The sequence below is a fragment of the Oncorhynchus gorbuscha genome, linkage group LG05, assembly GCF_021184085.1.
Source record: "Oncorhynchus gorbuscha isolate QuinsamMale2020 ecotype Even-year linkage group LG05, OgorEven_v1.0, whole genome shotgun sequence".
Taxonomy (NCBI): Eukaryota; Metazoa; Chordata; class Actinopteri; order Salmoniformes; family Salmonidae; genus Oncorhynchus; species Oncorhynchus gorbuscha.
In genome coordinates, this window is record NC_060177.1 from 43965484 (window position 1) to 43982528 (window position 17045).

The following is a 17045-nucleotide window of genomic DNA, read 5'->3' on the forward strand; positions in this document are numbered from 1 at the left end:
TCGCAAGGCAAGGTGGGCCATGTTTTTCACCCATTTTGTTTTCACCCTTTCCTACAAACCAGGCTCCCAGAACGTGAAGGCAGACGCATTGACCCGGCTGTATGACACAGAGGAGCAGGCCATGGATCCTACTCCCAAACTCCCGGCCTGGTGGCGCTGGTAGTGTGGGAGCTGGATGCAGACATTGAGCAGGCGTTACGTGCAGAGCCCGCTCCCGTCCAGTGTCCCGCTGGGCGTCTGTACGTACCGTCTGCTGTTCATGACCGGTTGATGTATTGGGCCCACACGTCACCCTCCTCTGGTCATTCTGGGATCGGTCGGACAGTGTGCTTTTTGAGCGGGAGGTACTGGTTGCCTACCTTGGCTAAGGACGTGAGGGTTTATGTTTCCTGCTGCTCGGTGTGTGCCCAGTGCAAGGCACCTGCCCAGAGATAAGCTACACCCCTTACCCATTCCACAACGGCCTTGGTCACACCTGTCGGTGGATTTTCTTACCGGCTCCCCCCTCACAGGGTAACACTGCGATCCTGGTTGTTGTGGATCGGTTCTCTAAGTCCTGTCGTCTCCTTCCTCTGCCCGGTCTCCCTACGGCCCTACAGACTGCGTAGGCCTTGTAAACGCACATCTCCCAGCACTACGGGGTGCCTGAGGATATAGTGTCTGATCGAGGTCCCCAGTTCACGTCTAGGGTCTGGAAGGCATTCATGGAACGTTTGGGAGTCTCGATCAGCCTTACTTTGGGGTTTCACCCCGAGAGTAATGGGCAGATGGAGAGAGTAAACCAGGATGTGGGCCAGGATGTGGCCTTTCAGAACAGGTGTATATATACTGAGATCATGTGACACTTAGATTGCACACAGGTGGACTTTATTTAACTAGTTATGTGACTTCTGAAGGTAATTGGTTGCACCAGATCTTATTTAGGGGCATCATAGCAAAAGGGGGTGAATACATATGCAATCAACACTTTTCCGTTTTTTATCATTTTTAATTTTTTGAAACAAGTAATTTGTTTAATTTCACTTCACCAATTTGGACTATTTTGTGTATATCCGTTACATAAAATAAAAATAAAAATACATTTAAAGTACAGGTTGCGCTGCACCAAAATAGTAAAAAACGACAAGTGGGATGAATACTTTTGCAAGGCACTTTACACTGTGCTCCCTGGCTTATGGAAGTCATGCTTTGTTTAATATCAATCCCCCCTTTAGTGCTCATTTGAAATTATTAAAAGAGGTTTTCCCCTGTACAGTGTATTGCATGAATCATCTCACTCATTACAACTATGAAGACAGAAGGGAGAGTGAAAGAACATAAGACAGAAATAAACATAAGAAGGACTGAGGGAGAGAAAGAAAAGCCTGCAGCAGATCTTAGGTACTTCTAATTAACTACTGTCCCATCTCTTTTATAGCATCAGAACATAATTTGGTTCTAAATCAAATTGCTTCCCAGTTTTGAGGGTTTAAACACAGTCAGGGAAACCGAGGGACCAAACTTATATTTGTGTGAGTGGCATATTTGAAACCCTTGTTGTAGTGGGGCTCTTTCACATTCAAAGTGCTGTAGACTTTACCAGTTTTATGGTACAGAATATATACTGAGTGTAAATCAAATCAAATCAAATCAAATTTTATTTGTCACATACACATGGTTAGCAGATGTTAATGCGAGTGTAGCGAAATACTGAGTGTACAAAACATTTCCATGACAGACTGACCAGGTGAATCCAGATGAAAGCTATGATCCCTTATTGATGTCACCTGTTAAAACCACTTCAATCAGTGTAGATGAAGGGGAGGAGAGAGGTTACAGAAGTATTTTTAAGCCTTGAGACAATTGAAAAATGGATTGTGTATGTGTGCCATTCAGAGGGTGAATTGGCAACACGAAAGATTTAAGTGCCTTTGAACAGGGTATGATGTAGTAGGTGCTAGGCGCACCAGTTTGAGTGTGTCAAGAACTACAAAGCTGTTGTGTTTCTCACGCTCAACAGTTTTCCATGTGTATCAAGAACGGTACAGCACCAAAAAGAAAATCCAGCAAACTTCAATCAACTGTGGGAAGCATTGGAGTCAACATCCCTGTGAGCGCTGTCGTTGGTGGGGGGCTTGAAACATGAATTGGGTATGTGAGCCATAAACAATCGATCCACGGCCCATTGTCAAAGCACGCAGACACACCACGGGATGATCATTACTGGATTACGTATAAATACATATAAAGTGCCCATGTTGATACCAATGCTTCCCACCTGGCACTTACTGGCACCTACTGCCATACCCCGTTTAAAGATACTTAAATATTTTGTTTTGCCGATTTACCCTCTGAATGGCACACATAGTATCAAGTTTTAGGGAAGACCCAGAAAAATGTATTACTAGAACAGGGGACAGGCAAAACGACAGGTCAAGGGCAGTCAGAGGTCTGTAATCCAGATCAAAGTCCAAAAGGTACAGTACAGCAGGCAGTCTCAGGGTCAGGCAGAATGTTTAAACCCAGGAAAACTAGAAAACAAGAACTAGAAACAAACAGGAGCGAGGGGAAATCCGCTGGTAGGCATGACGAACAAAACGAACTGGCAACAGAAAACACCGGTATAAATACACAGAGGATAATGAGGGGAGATGGGAGACACCTGGTAGGGGGTGGAGACAAGCGAAACAGATCAGGGTGTGATACATGCACAATCCATGTCTCAAGGCTAGAAAATCCTTCTTTAACCTATCTGCTACACTACATCTACACTCATTGAAGTGGATTTAACAACGGATCATAGCTTTCACCTGGATTCACCTGGCCAGTCTATGTCATGGAAAGAGTAGGTGTTCTTCATGTTTTGTGTATTCGAGTGGAGAAGCAACTATGAGAAGCACATATCAACATGGTATACACATATCAATATAGAATTAACAAATACACACATCCATACTGCCAATAACTCACTGCTGGAATCATTATGGTGTCATTATGGATCTACTATAGCAAAACGAGACTTGAAACGCTACAAATGAAGTAGATATCCCACGGTACTCATAGTGAATGCTGTTCTCAGGAGTCTGGAGTGATAGAACTGGGCTAGAAACATTAGAAGCCCTTGATCCCTTAACCTTCACCTCATTGTGATGTTTGGTGTTTTTCCTGCACAAACATACAGTATCAATCTCTATTGCACTCCACACTGCCAGTAGCACTAAACTAAGTAGCCTGGGACTAAACCCCTCCCTCTGCAACTGGATCTTGGACTTCCTGAATGGCCACCCCCATGTGGTAAGGGTAGGTAACAACACGTCTGCCACGCTGATCCTCAACACTGGGGCCCATCAGGGGTGTGTACTTAGTCCCCTCCTGTACTCCCTGTTTACCCACGACTGTGTGGCCAAACACGACTCCAACACCATCATTAAGTTTGCTGACGACACAACAGTGGTAGGCCTGATCACAACAATGAGACAGCCTATAGGGAGAAGGTCAGAGAACTGGCAGTGTGGTGCCAGGACAACAACCTCTCCCTCAATTTGAGCAAGGCGAAGGTGCTGATTGTGGACTACAGGAAAAGGTGGGCCAAACAGGCCCACAATAACATCGACAGGGCTGTAGTGGAGCGGGTTGAGAATTTAAAGTTCCTTGGTGTCCACATCACCAATGAACTCTCATAGACAAACCACACCAAGACAGTCGTGAAGAGGGCATGACAAAAACTTTCTCCCCTCGGGAAATGAAAAGATTTGTCATGGGTCCCCAGATCCTCAAAAAGTTCTACAGCTGCACCATCGAGAGCATCCTGACCGGTTGCATCACCGGCTGGTATGACAACTGCTTGGCATCTGACCATAAGGCGCTACAGAGGGTTTTCTCTGCTGCCGCACGGCAGGCGGTACCAGAGCATCAAGTCTAGGACCAAAGGGCTCCTTACCAGCTTCTAACCCCAAGCCATAAGACTGCTGAACAATTAATTCAATGGCCACTGGGCTATTTACATTGACCCACTCCATTTGTTTTGTACACTTCTGCTACTCGCTGTTTATTTTCTATGCATAGTCACTTCACCCCTACCTAGATGTACAAATTACCTTGTCTAACCTGTACCCCCGCACACTGACTCGGTAACGGTACCTGCTGTATATAGCCTCGTTACTGTTATGTTATTGGGTTATTTTTTTTATTATTTTTAACTTTATTTTAATTGGTAAATATTTTCTAAACTCTTCTTGAACTGTACTGTTTGTTAACAGGTTAAGGGCTTGTAAGTAAGCATTTCACAGTAAGAACTACACTTGTTGTAGTCCTTACTGTGTTGTATTCTGTGCATGTGACAAATACAGTTTGATTTGATATCAGTAGATACTTATAGTGGTCCAGATAAAATGTATAACTTTAAAGAGAAAGTATAAAAATATGTGTATTTCAACATTGTTGTAGAGAACAAAGGAATTCAGAGATTAAATTGATGAACAGAAAAACTAATAATTCTACCCACTGTGATCTCCATTCACAGTGTGTCTGGTGTAAAAACAACAGGCAACAATTTGATCACTTAAACGCTTGAGTCGAGAAAAATGAATGGCACATTGTCAAAGCATGCAGGCACACCACGGGATGATCATTACTGAATTATGTAGAAATACACATAAAAAGTGCCAGAGGTTGCGGACTGGGTGGTCTAGCGGTCTAAGCCACTGCCTCTGGCCCACTGCTACAATATTTCAGCACATCTCCTCTATCTCTATTCAATCCAATAAACATGAAACATGGGACTGCCCCACTTGTTTAAAAATATAAATGTTGGCCCACATGGCCCCTGGGGAATTGGCATTTGATTCCTTGATCAACCTTTTCAACTATTTATTCAACCCTCTCTCACCTGTCCCCCTCTCATTGTGTGTATCTGAATAAACAATGAATACGAACATTGAACTTTATTCCATTCTCCTTTAAAGGAATTACTTGTTTGTTGTGTTGCATTATTGTGACCATGTCTTCTACTCTTGCCTCCAGGGGAGCCGCTGGCAGGTCGATCCGGACTGGGCGTCCCCCGAGGTTACTGGAACTTCTCCTGGATGGCCCAGGATGAGCTGAACTCCCCCAAGATCATGGCACCGACGTCAGGTGAGAGTCTTGTTATCAGAGCCTCTCAGCTAAACAGACCGTCCCAAACGTCCTTTGGCCAGGAGAGATGGCACTCTCTTTATGTGATGTGACACGTTGCGTCAGCTCTCCATCAACACCCATAAGCGTCTCTGTCTCGTCGCTTTTGCTTTTCACCATCCCCGCCATGCTTTAAAGTTAGCAGCTTCTGGGATGGTCTTTGTTGAGGTCACTGAATTTCCACTGAAACGGGTGTTACTGAAACAAGTCTTACCTTGTTTCAAGTGTGTCTGATACAGTGAAATACCCTGAAACAAGTTTTACTGAAGTGTAACTGAATTTCAAGTGTTACTAAAACCCAAGTGCAAACTATACGGTACATGGGAAGAAACATATGATGAAAGAAGCAAATCAAGAAAGATGACCTTGAGCAAGAGTGGATTTTGTCCAATTACTATTCATTGAATATTTATTAGTCTTGTGTTGTCAAAGAAAATTTGCAATTCTTTTGAAAACTGGTCTTTCATGAAACGTGGCTGATGTCAAGACTACACAGTAATGCCAAAGTAATGAAACTTTATTAAATGTCCATTCTTTCCTAATCTTATTTAAAATGATCCAGGCATTAAGAAGTAATCTTGCGAGTGCTTGTTTATTTCTGTATGCTAAATCATTAAGTCCATTGGAGCTGCAAGGCAACACAAGGAACGATATTACATATTTAATAAACATAGAATCCAAACATACAGTAAGTCAACTAATTGCTTTCTCTCAGGACTTTAGGCCTCTGCGGCACCAATAATTGTCTACATCAAAGATATACATTTATTTTATATTGTTTCTGAACAGTGAAATGCAACTGCAATTTGAGGAATGTGTGTGAGGCAGACAAATCCTTGCTACCTACATATCATGTGTGGTGTTCAAAGCCATTTTAGATACAAAAACCTATGTGTTTTCATTTATTGAGGTATTAGCTACAGTTATTGAGTTGAGTATATACACTGCCTTTCGGAAAGTCTTCAGACCCCTTGACTTTTTTCACATATTGTTACATTAAAGCCTTATTCTAAAATGGATTAAATAAAAAGAACTCAGCAGTCTACACATAATACCCCATAATGACAGAAGTACCTAGACCCTTTGCTATGAGATTCGAAGTTGAGATCAGGTGCATCCTGTTTCCATTGATCATCCTTGAGATATTTCTACAACTTGATTGGAGTCCACTTGTGGTAAATTAAATTGATTGGACATGATTTAGAAAGACACAAACCCAGTTGACAGTGCATGTCAGAGCAAAAACCAAGCCATGAGGTTGCTGGAAAGAGCTCCGAAACAGCATTGTGTCGGCACAGATCTGGGGAAGGGTACCAAAACATTCCTGCAGAATTGAAGGTCCCCAAGAACACAGTGGCCTCCACCATTCTTAAATGTAACCACCAAGACTCTTCCTAGAGCTGGCCTCCCATCAGGTTCTTGGTCAGGGAGGTGACCAAATACCCTATGGTCACTCTGACAGAGCTCTAGAGTTCCTCTGTGGAGATGGACGAACCTTCCAGAAGGACAACCATTTCTGCAGCATGACACCATATCAGGCCTTTATGGTAGAGTGGCAAGACGGAAGCCAGTCCTCAGTAAAAGGCACATGACAGCCCGCTTGGAGTTTGCCAAAAGACCCATAAAGACTCTCAGACCATGAGAAACAAGATTATCTGGTTTGATGAAACCAAGATTGAACTCTTTGGCCTGAATGCCAAGCATCATGTCTGGAGGAAAGCTGGCGTCATCCCTATGGTGAAGCACGGTGGTGGCAGCATCATGCTGTGGGGATGTTTTTCAGCTGCAGGGACTAGGAGACTAGTTAGGCTCAAGGCAAAGATGAATGGGCAAAGTACAGAGAGATCCTTGATGAAAACCTTCTCCAGAGCACTCAGGTCCTCAGATTGGGCGAAGGTTCACCTTCCAACAGGACAACGACCCTAAGCACACAGCCAAGCCAACACATGAGTGGCTTCGGGACAAGTCTCTGAATGTCCTTGAGTGGCCAAGCCAGAGCCTGGACTTGAACTCAATCAAACACCTCTAGAGAGACCTGAAAATAGCTGTGCAGCAAAGCTCCCCATCCATCCTGACAAAGCTTGAGAGGATCTGCAGAGAAGAATGGGAGAAACTCACCAAATGCATGTGCACCAAGCGTGTATTATCATACCCAAGAAGACTCAAGGCTGTAATTGCTGCCAAAGGTGCTTCAACAAAGAACTGGGTAAAGGGTTTGAATACTTCTGTAATACTTTTATTTAATTGTTTATAAATTAGCAAAAACTGTTTTTGCTTTGTCATTATGGGGTATTGTGTGTAGATTAGGGCTGTTGCGGTGACCGTATTACTGCCACACCGACTGTCACGAGTCATGAACGCCGTCAAATTCCACGTGACTGTTTAGTCATGGTAATTAGACTTCTCCAAGCTCTGATGCTGCTGATAGTCATTAGTAGCCTATCAAATCTGCTGACTGCCTGATAAACAAACGTACAGTCAATTACACAACAACAACGTCTATATACAGTGTGTGCAAATTATATAAGATTAACTTCTCTAGGGTAGGGGTCAGCATTTTGAATTTTGGATGAAAAGCATGCCCAAATTAAACTGCCTTCGACTCAGGCCCAGAAGATAGGATATGCATACAATTAGTAGATTTGGATAGAAAACACTCTAAAGTTTCCAAGAACTGTTAAAATAATGTCTGTGAGTATAACAGAACTGATTTGGCAGGTGAAAACCTGAGAGAAATCCATTCAGGAATTAGGATTTTTGTTGTTGTTGTCGTTTTCTATTCAATGCCATGACAGTATCCATTGACTTAGGACTCAATTTGCAGTTCCTATGCATTCCACTAGATGTCAACAGTCTTTAGAAATAGTTTCAGGCTTGTATTCTGAATAAGTGAAACACTGCCGTATCACAGAGCTTTTTCATGTGCACGACCGAGAGTGTGCCTTTTTTGTTTACCTTTTATATTGACAACATTATAGTCTGGTTGAAATATTATCGATTATTTAGGCTAAAACAACCTGAAGATTAAATACAAAGATCGTTTGACATGTTTCTATGAACTTTACGGATACATTTTGGATTTTTTTGTCTGCCTGTTGTGACTGCATTTGAGCCTATGGATTACTGAAGAAAACATGCGAACAAAGCGGAGGTTTTCAGATATAAAGAGAGACTTTATCGAACAAAAGGAACATTTATTGAATAAATTAATGTCTTCTGAGGGCAAACATGTGAAGATCATCAAAGGTAAGTGATTAATTCTATCTCTATTTCTGACTTGTGTAACTCTTCTACTTGGCTGGTTACTGTTTGTACTGATTTGTCTGCTGGGCTATGTTCTCAAATAACTGTAAGGTATGCTTTTGCCGTGAAATCTGACACCATGATTGGATTCACAAGAAGTTAATATTTTAACCTATGTAAAAAAGTTGTTTTTTCTGAATTTTTAAAATGAGTATTTCTGTATTTGAATTTGGCGCTCTGCAATCTCACTGGATGTTGGCCAGGTGGGACGCATCCCACATACCCTAGAGAGGTTAAGGAAGTAAGTCAATAAATAGGCGATAGTGGAAAAATTACAATTTAGCAATTAAACACTGGAGTATTAGATGTGCAGATGATGAATGTGCAAATAGAGATACTGGGGTGCAAAGGAACAAAAAATAGATAGAAATATAGGGATGAGGTAGTTGGGTGTGCAATGATCGGTAAGCTTCTCTGACAGCTGATGCTTAAAGTTAGTGAGGGAGATATAAGACTCCAGCTTCAGTGATTTTTGAAAATTCTTCCAGTCATTGGCAGTGGAGAACTGGAAGGAATGGCGGCCAAAATAGGAGTTGGCTTTGGGGATGACCAGTGAAATAAACCTGCTGGAGCACGTGCTATGGGTGGGTGCTGCTATGGTGACAAGTGAGCTGAGATAAGGCAGGGCTTTACCTTTAATTGTTAGGGCCGTGGTTCCGAGGTGGGAACATAAATCAGCGGAAATTTCAAGTGCGCCACCTATAGTTTTTGATAAAACTCAAACTTTCATTAAAATGCACATACAATGTACTGAATTAAAGCTACACTCGTTGTGAATCTATCCACCAAGTCAGATTTGTAAAATGCTTTTCGGCGAAAGCATGAGAAGCTATAGCATTATCTGATAGCATGTATCCCCCAAAATACCTCAACTTCACCTAACGACAGATTTTGCGATAGCCGGGGGCTACTCAAAATGCAGAAATAAAATATAAAACATTCATTACCTTTGACGAGCTTCTTTCTTGGCACTCCTAGATGTCCCGTAAACATAATTTTGGGTCTTTTTTCGATTAAATGTGTCCATATATAGCCTAGATATCGATCTATGAACATTGTGTGAACAACGGAAAAAAATAGCGTTTTCTAACGTAACGTCATTTTTTTAAATTAAAAAAGTTGACGATAAACTTTCACAAAACACTTCGAAATACTTTTGTAATGCAACTCTAGGTATTAGTACACGTTAATAAGCCATAAAATTGATCACGAGGCGAAGTATATTCTTTAGCTGTCCGTCTGGAAATGCTGTCCGGATAAATCTCAACCAAAATATCCAGTCGGATACAAGAAGAAATGGCTTGTCTCTTCTTTGTTTGACCAAGAAACAAATCGTAGGCAAATGACAAGACTGTTGACTTCGTGTGGAAGCTGTAGGTATTGCAACCTCGACCTCATTTAATCCGGTTCACCTTTAACAATCCTTGGAAGTGGCGCATGGATATTTTTTGTCCATTTTCAGTGATCAGATTTTCCTGCACTTTTTGATGAAACACACGTTCTGTTATAGTCACAGCCGTGATTTAACCAGTTTTAGAAACGTCTGAGTGTTTTCTACCCACACATACTAATCATATGCATATACTATATTCCTGGCATAAATAGCAGGGCGCTGAAATGTTGCGCGATTTTTAACAAAAAGCTGCGGATTTTCGCAGCTTCCCTAAGTTAAGGAGATAGATGACCTGGAGCCAATGGGTTTGGTGACAAATATGAAGCGAGGGCCAGCCAACGAGAACATACAGGTCGCAGTGGAGGGTAGTGTATGGGGCTTTGGTGACTAAATGGATGGCACTGTGGTAGACAACATCCAATTTGCTGAGTAGAGTGTTGGAGGCTATTTTGTAAAGGACATTGCCGAAGTCAAGGATTTGTAAGATAGTCAGTTTTACGAGGGTATGTTTGGCAGCATGAGTGAAATAGGAAGCCTTTTCTAGATTTCATTTCGGATGGGCAATGCTTAATGTGAGTCTGGAAGGAGAAGTGTATAATCTAACCAGACACCTAGGTATTTGTAGTTGTCCGCATATTCTAAGTCAGAACTGTCCAGAGTAGTGATGCTAGACGAGCAGGTGGGTGCGGGCAGCGATTGGTTGCATTTAGTTTTATTTGCATTTAAGAGCAGTTGGAGGCCACGGAAGGAGAGTTGTATGGCATTGAGGCTGGTCTGGAGGTTTGTTAACACAGTGTCCAAAGAAGGGCCCGCAGTATACAGTTTGGTGTCATCTGCATAGAGGTGAATCAGAGAATCACCAGCAGCAAGAGCTACATCATTGATGTATACCGAGAAAAGAGTCAGCCCAAGAATTGAACACTGTGGCTCCACCATAGAGACTGCCAGATGTCCGGACAACAGGCACTCCGATTTGACACAATGAACTCTATCTGAGAAGTAGTTGGTGAACCAGGCGAGGCAGCCATTTGAGAAACCAAGGCGGTTGAGTCTGCCGATAAGAATGTGGTTGTTGACAGAGTTGAACGCCTTGGCTAGGTCGATGAAGACGGCTGCACAGTATTGTCTTTTATCGATGGCGGTAATGATATCGTTTAGGACCTTGAGCATGGCTGGGGTGCACCCATGACCAGCTCGTAAACCAGATTGCATAGCGGAGAAGGTACAGTGAGATTCTAAATGGTCGGTGATCTGTTTGTTAACTTGGTTTTCAAAGACTTTAGAAAGGCAGGGTAGGATAGATATATAGTTCTGTAACAGTTTGAGTCCAGGATGTCTCCCTCTTTGATGAGGGGGATGACTGCGGCAGCTTTCCAATCTTTAGCAATCCCAGAAGATACGAAAGAGTGGTTGAACAGGCTAGTAATAGGGGTTGCAACATTTGCAGTGGATAATTTTAGAAAGAGAGGGTCCAGATTGTCTTGCCCAGCTGATTTGTAGTGGTCCAGATTTTACAGCTCTTTCAGAACATCAGCTATCTGGATTTGGATGAGGGAGAAATGGGGAGGCTTGGGCAAGTTGCTGTAGGGTGTGCATAGCTGTTGGGTAGGGGTAACCAGGTGGAAAGCATGGCCAGCCGTGGAAAAATGCTTATTGAAATTCTCGATTATCGTAGATTTATCGGTGGTGACAGTGTTTCCTAGCCTCAGTGCTGGGGGCAGCTGGGAGGAGGTGCTCTTATTCTCCATGGACTTTACAGTGTCCCAGAACTTTTGGAGTGTGTGCTGCAGGAGGCACATTTCTGTTTGAAAAAGCTGGCCTTTGCTTACCTAACCGCCTGTGTATATTGGTTCCTAACTTCCCTGAAATGTTGCATATCGCGGGGGCTATTCGATGCTAATGCAGTACGCCAGAGGATGTTTTTGTGCTGGTCAAGGGATGTCAAGTCTGGAGTGAACCAAGGGCTATGTCTGTTCTTAGTTCCACATTTTTTGAATATGGCATGCTTATTTAAGATGGTTAGGAAAGCACTTTTAATAGAATAAACAGGCATTCTCTACTGATGGGATGACGTCAATATCCTTTCAGGATACCCTTTTGTCCCTCTGATCAATCTGACATCAATGCAAATGTAATTGAAAATCTAATCAAACACTCCATGATCTCATGTTGCACAACATTCCTATAGGCTATGTAATTGCGCAAGACAACAGAGTGATGGCCTCTATTAAAATGAGGAAGATCCCATCAGCTTTCTATAGGCTAGGTCTACTATATATTTTTTTTCTCAACTTACCTAATATTACATCATAAATATTCCCTTACCTTTGATGATCTTTCATCAGAATGCAGTGCAAGGTGTCCTAGTTCCACAATAAATTGTTGTTTTGTTCCATAATGTCCAATACTAGTGTCCAATTAGCTGCATTTGCTAGCACTTTCAGCTCACGTGCCCAAAAGCTGACGCTGGTCCAGGAGAACTTGGACAAAAATTTCTAAAACATATATTCCAGGTCGAATAAACTGGTCAAACTAAGTAGAGAATCAATCTTCAGGATGTTATTTTCATATATATCCAATAACGTTCCAACCGGATCATACTTTTTCATCTGCAGCCAAATGGAACGACGGTGACAATAGACAAATGCGCCACAAGGAAATTGCATTCTGCCAAGACAGTGACTATTTCCTCTCCCATTCGATCAAAGTTCACACCAGAGGCTCCATTCCACATTCTACTGAATGAGGACATCTAGTGCGTAGGAAGTGCCAACATATCCATATCTTATTTGGAAGGGAAGGGGCGATGACGTCAAATTTGGCCCACATTCAGAATTTCACTTCCTGTTTGGAAGATTGCCTGCCCTATGAGTTCTGTTATACTCACAGACATAATTCAAACAGTTTTAGAAACTTCAGAGTGTTTTCTATCCAATAGTAATACTAATATTCATATATTAGCAATCTAGGACAAAGTAGGATGCAGTTCACTATGGGCACGCAATTCATCCAAAGTGAAAATACTGCCCCCTATCCCCAACAAGATTTATTAAGTACATTGCTTCTCTTTACAACAGAAGTATAGCCTACCTGGCTGGCATGAAAATGAACCAGGGGAAAAGTGTTCTCCATTCACTATTTAAGTGCATAGATGACATGTATCCCCCCCCTCTTTCGATACAGGTGCATGATCATGGTCCATTCTAAATAAATAAAAAATGCACATATATATTATTTAGTATATGTAAAGATAAGATTAAATAAAGAATAGTCTGATGACAATATTAGCCTATCCCTTGTCAATTATATATATTTCACTTGTGAATGATGCCCAGCTGGTGCAGTAAGGCAAGAAACAGCGCGTTCTGTTTTTTTGCAACTTTTTTCAAATCATAGTCGCGCAACTCATGTAGCCTAGCCCACGGGCCTATAAGGTTTGTATCACAACTAAAGTGGCCAAATGACTTCTTCAAATTAAGCACATGAATCCGCTTTACAACCGGTGTAAAGCCTCACTGGCATTCATAGGTGGCACTTGAGTTTCAAGTTTGGGGAAGATAATTTTGACCATTAAACGGCACCTTTCTAATGCATTATATGCATAACTATATTTGCGGTCACTTTTGAAAATGGTGTTTTCCCACTAATTGATTGCATTTTGGAACATCTGCCATTCATAGCCTACTGCGCATTGCTGCACACACTGCATAGTGTGCCAAGTCTAGGTCCAAAAGGCTTAAGTGTCATGTGTGCTCCCTCTCCGGCCTCTAGGTCGTCAGCCTGCTCATTAGGGCACACACCTGTCACTAGCGGTACGTGCATAATGATACTCACCTGGACTAAATCACCTCCTTGTTTACCTGCCCTTTATGTCACTCCCTTTGGTTTCTTCCTCAGTCGTCATTGTTTCATGTCGGTTTTTCTTGTTTTGTTCATTTATTAATTAAATGTATTTACTCCCTGAACTTGCTTCCTGACTCTCAGAGTACATCGTTACAATAAGATTCCTGAACAGCTAACCAAATGGCTACCCAGACTATTTTCATTGCCCCGCCCCCCAATTTTACACTGCTGCTATTCTCTGTTTATTATCTATGCATAGTCACTTTACCTCTACCAACATGTACATATTTCCTCAATTATCTTGACTAACCTGTGCCCCCACACAGAGGTGGGACCAAGTCATTGTTTTACAAGTCACAGGTAACTCTCACGTCTTAGCACTCAAGTCCCAAGTCAAGACAGGCAAGTCCGAGTCAAGTCTCAAGTCAAGACCGACAAGTATCAAGTCCTGAAGTCCTAAACAAGACATCATGTGCTCTTCACCAAATGTAATACCATTTCATATTTTTAACCAGAGTAATAGTTAGTATATTACATTTACACAAATCATGAATGCTTTAAAAAAATAGATGTATTACTGTCCAAATAAACTTAATTTTTCCATGGGTAGCCCCCCCCAATAGCAATCAACTATCGAGGATCGCTATGGGGCGCAATCGAGCGATGTAGGCTTATACACAATCGCCCAACCTTAACACACCCAGTGTGTGTGGTTACAGTAGGCGAACATATGTCAATGGCTTTAGGAACAGAGGTAACACCAGGCAGGATTTAGGCTACCAATTGCCTAGTCAGTTGAGGCTCAATCTTGGGTGTAATGATCACGTTTCCGCACTGACTGACTGTGTGGAGGCACATTGATTTAACGTTACGTTAGCCAACATGCTACACTGGCAAAGTTATGTCGGCTATATTAGCCACGACTTACCGTTCTTTGTGCCGCTTCAAATGTCGAACAAAGTTGGAAGTTCTTGCGCCTCCGTCTGTCATTTTCTTCCCGCATGTTTTGCAAGTTGCAATCCATTTTTTGTTGATACAGCGTAGTCTTTATATCCGAAAGTAATAATTTGGGGTATCATCTTTCCAAGAGCTCCATCTGAATTCACTCGGAAACGTTCCACTGCACTGCCACGTGCAACTTTTTATCATCTGGCACAATTTGACTGGCTGCTGTCCGATTAACACTGTAATCCGTTAAAGTAAGAGTTGATGCGCTGCACACTTTTTTTAATAGCGTCATTTTTTATATTTGGGCTTCGGGAGGGTATCAAGTCAGCTCAAGTCCAAGTAAAGTCACGAGTCATTGGTGTTAAAGTCATAGTCGAGTTGCAAATCATCATATTTGTGACTTGAGTCGGACTCAAGTCCAAGTCATGTGACTCGAGTCCACACCTCTGCCCCTGCACATTGACTACGTACTGGTACATGCTGCTAATAGCCCCGTTTATGTTATTTTATTTTTGCTCTTTAATTATTTATCATTTTTCTATTCTTATTTTTTAAATTTGATTTATTTATTGTTTACTTCAGTTTATTACATTCTTAGCACTTCATTTTTCTTAAAACTGCATTGTTGGTTAAGGGCTTGTAAGTAAGCACTTCACTGTAAGGTATTCGGTGCATGTGACAAATACATTTTGATTTGAAATAACATTTAGTTTATCAACATTTTAAGCTAAACGTTCTTATCTGTTGCATCAGCCTCATTGTGTTTAAAGGTTGTTTTGATGCTAGTGGTTGTATATGTTAGGGATGTATCGTATCCCAGATGATTTTGGAAATATTTATTAACGCACAGATGGACAAGTTGACCAATAGAATAGGTCAACTTTTGTCCTATGGGGGATAGTTGATGGATAATGACTAGTGCTTTTGCTGTTCGTTACAGTGGCTTGCGAAAATATTCACAATTTAAATCCATTTAAATTACAGGTTGTAATGCAACAAAATAAGAAAAAACGCCAAGGAGGATGAATACTTTTGCAAGGCACTGTAGGCCTACTCATCTCGTTGGCTGATTAAAAGTAAATGTAGACAGTTTTACCAACTGCTTCAATATGCGCCTCGGAATTCTATAAGTTGCATCCACAGATGTGTCTGTCTTCACAAGTAGCCTGTGAAAAGGACCCGATCAAGTGATGGGCATTGGCTAATAAGAACTGAGATATCTGAGAGAGCCATGTGAGTGATAGGTTCTTTGGAGCACATAGAAGGGAGAAGGAAATTATAATTACTCTATTCAGCCCAAGGGCACAACGACCACTGGCCGCAAAAGGAATTGATTTTTTGGGGGTGCATTATGGCCACGAAGTGAAATTCAAGGCATTATCAAGTGCTTGTCAAATTGTGAATGAGAGACTAATGAAGTGTGTACAGCCTGAGCAAAAAACAAAACAGAGCTCATATGCCTTTCAAACAACTTTTTTCAAATCATCATTAGAATCGCATCATGCAGCCGTACAATGTATTTAAAAAATCTAAACATATAGCCCAAAGTTACGTTAATAACTCTAAATTAAGCATATAGATCACATGCATGTGCGCACTCCCTCAAATCATTTGGAGAAAATATTTATATTTTATTCAGCTTTGTTCAATTGTATTCTTCACACTGTAAAATAATGCCATGGAATTCTAAGCAAATCTTGTCTGCTAAATGAACTAGTGTACCCCACAGCCATTTGGCATAGCTTCATCAGAATATTCTATTATTTTCTTCTGAAATAGACTCCATTTTCTTCATATCATGCTTCTTTAGACCGGTCTAAAATAAATAATGGCTTCAATGTGAGCGTGTAGGTTTATCTCATGTGTAACTATGTGTTGTTTGTGACGCACTGCTTTGCTCTATCTTGGCCAGGTAGCAGTTGTAAATAAGAAGTTGTTCTCAACTGGCCTACCTGGTTATATAAAGGTGAAATAAAATACATTACATATATTACATGTATTTATTAGACTGTTTTAAATGTAGATGTTCCATGGGTCTGCATCAGTGGCTTTTAGGTGCGGAAGCCAGTAGATGCTAAATGTGTTTATGTTAATTCATTCACAAAGAGGCCCTGGCGAGGCCCAGTACACAAGTCCAAGTGAGTATCACATCAGCACCTTAAGCAGGTCGAAGGTCATACAGTTATAATTACAGAGGAGAAAAGTCTAACAAGCCTTCTCTGAGCAGGCCCTTATATCCCAATCACATATGTTCTGTAAACACAAAATGCATAACACTAGGCAGTGAATCACACAGTCTGACAGAATACAATAACATAACGTGTCCTCTGTCCTTGTACCTCCAGTCTGTCGTCAATCACTATCAAAAGATATGAGAGCAATCCATCTGTGTTTTTCAGAATGGGCT

General features: G+C 41.6%; 1 protein-coding gene across 1 annotated transcript in view; it reads left to right on the forward strand.

The window, feature by feature from the left end:
- The window catches only part of LOC124034878 (ALK tyrosine kinase receptor-like), a 424275-nt gene that overhangs the window by 335660 nt on the left and 71570 nt on the right, over positions 1–17045 (forward strand). Inside the window, exon 3 of the mRNA XM_046348285.1 lies at positions 5002–5112. Coding sequence (XP_046204241.1) covers positions 5002–5112 — 111 coding nt within the window. The remainder of the gene's footprint in view (positions 1–5001; positions 5113–17045) is intronic.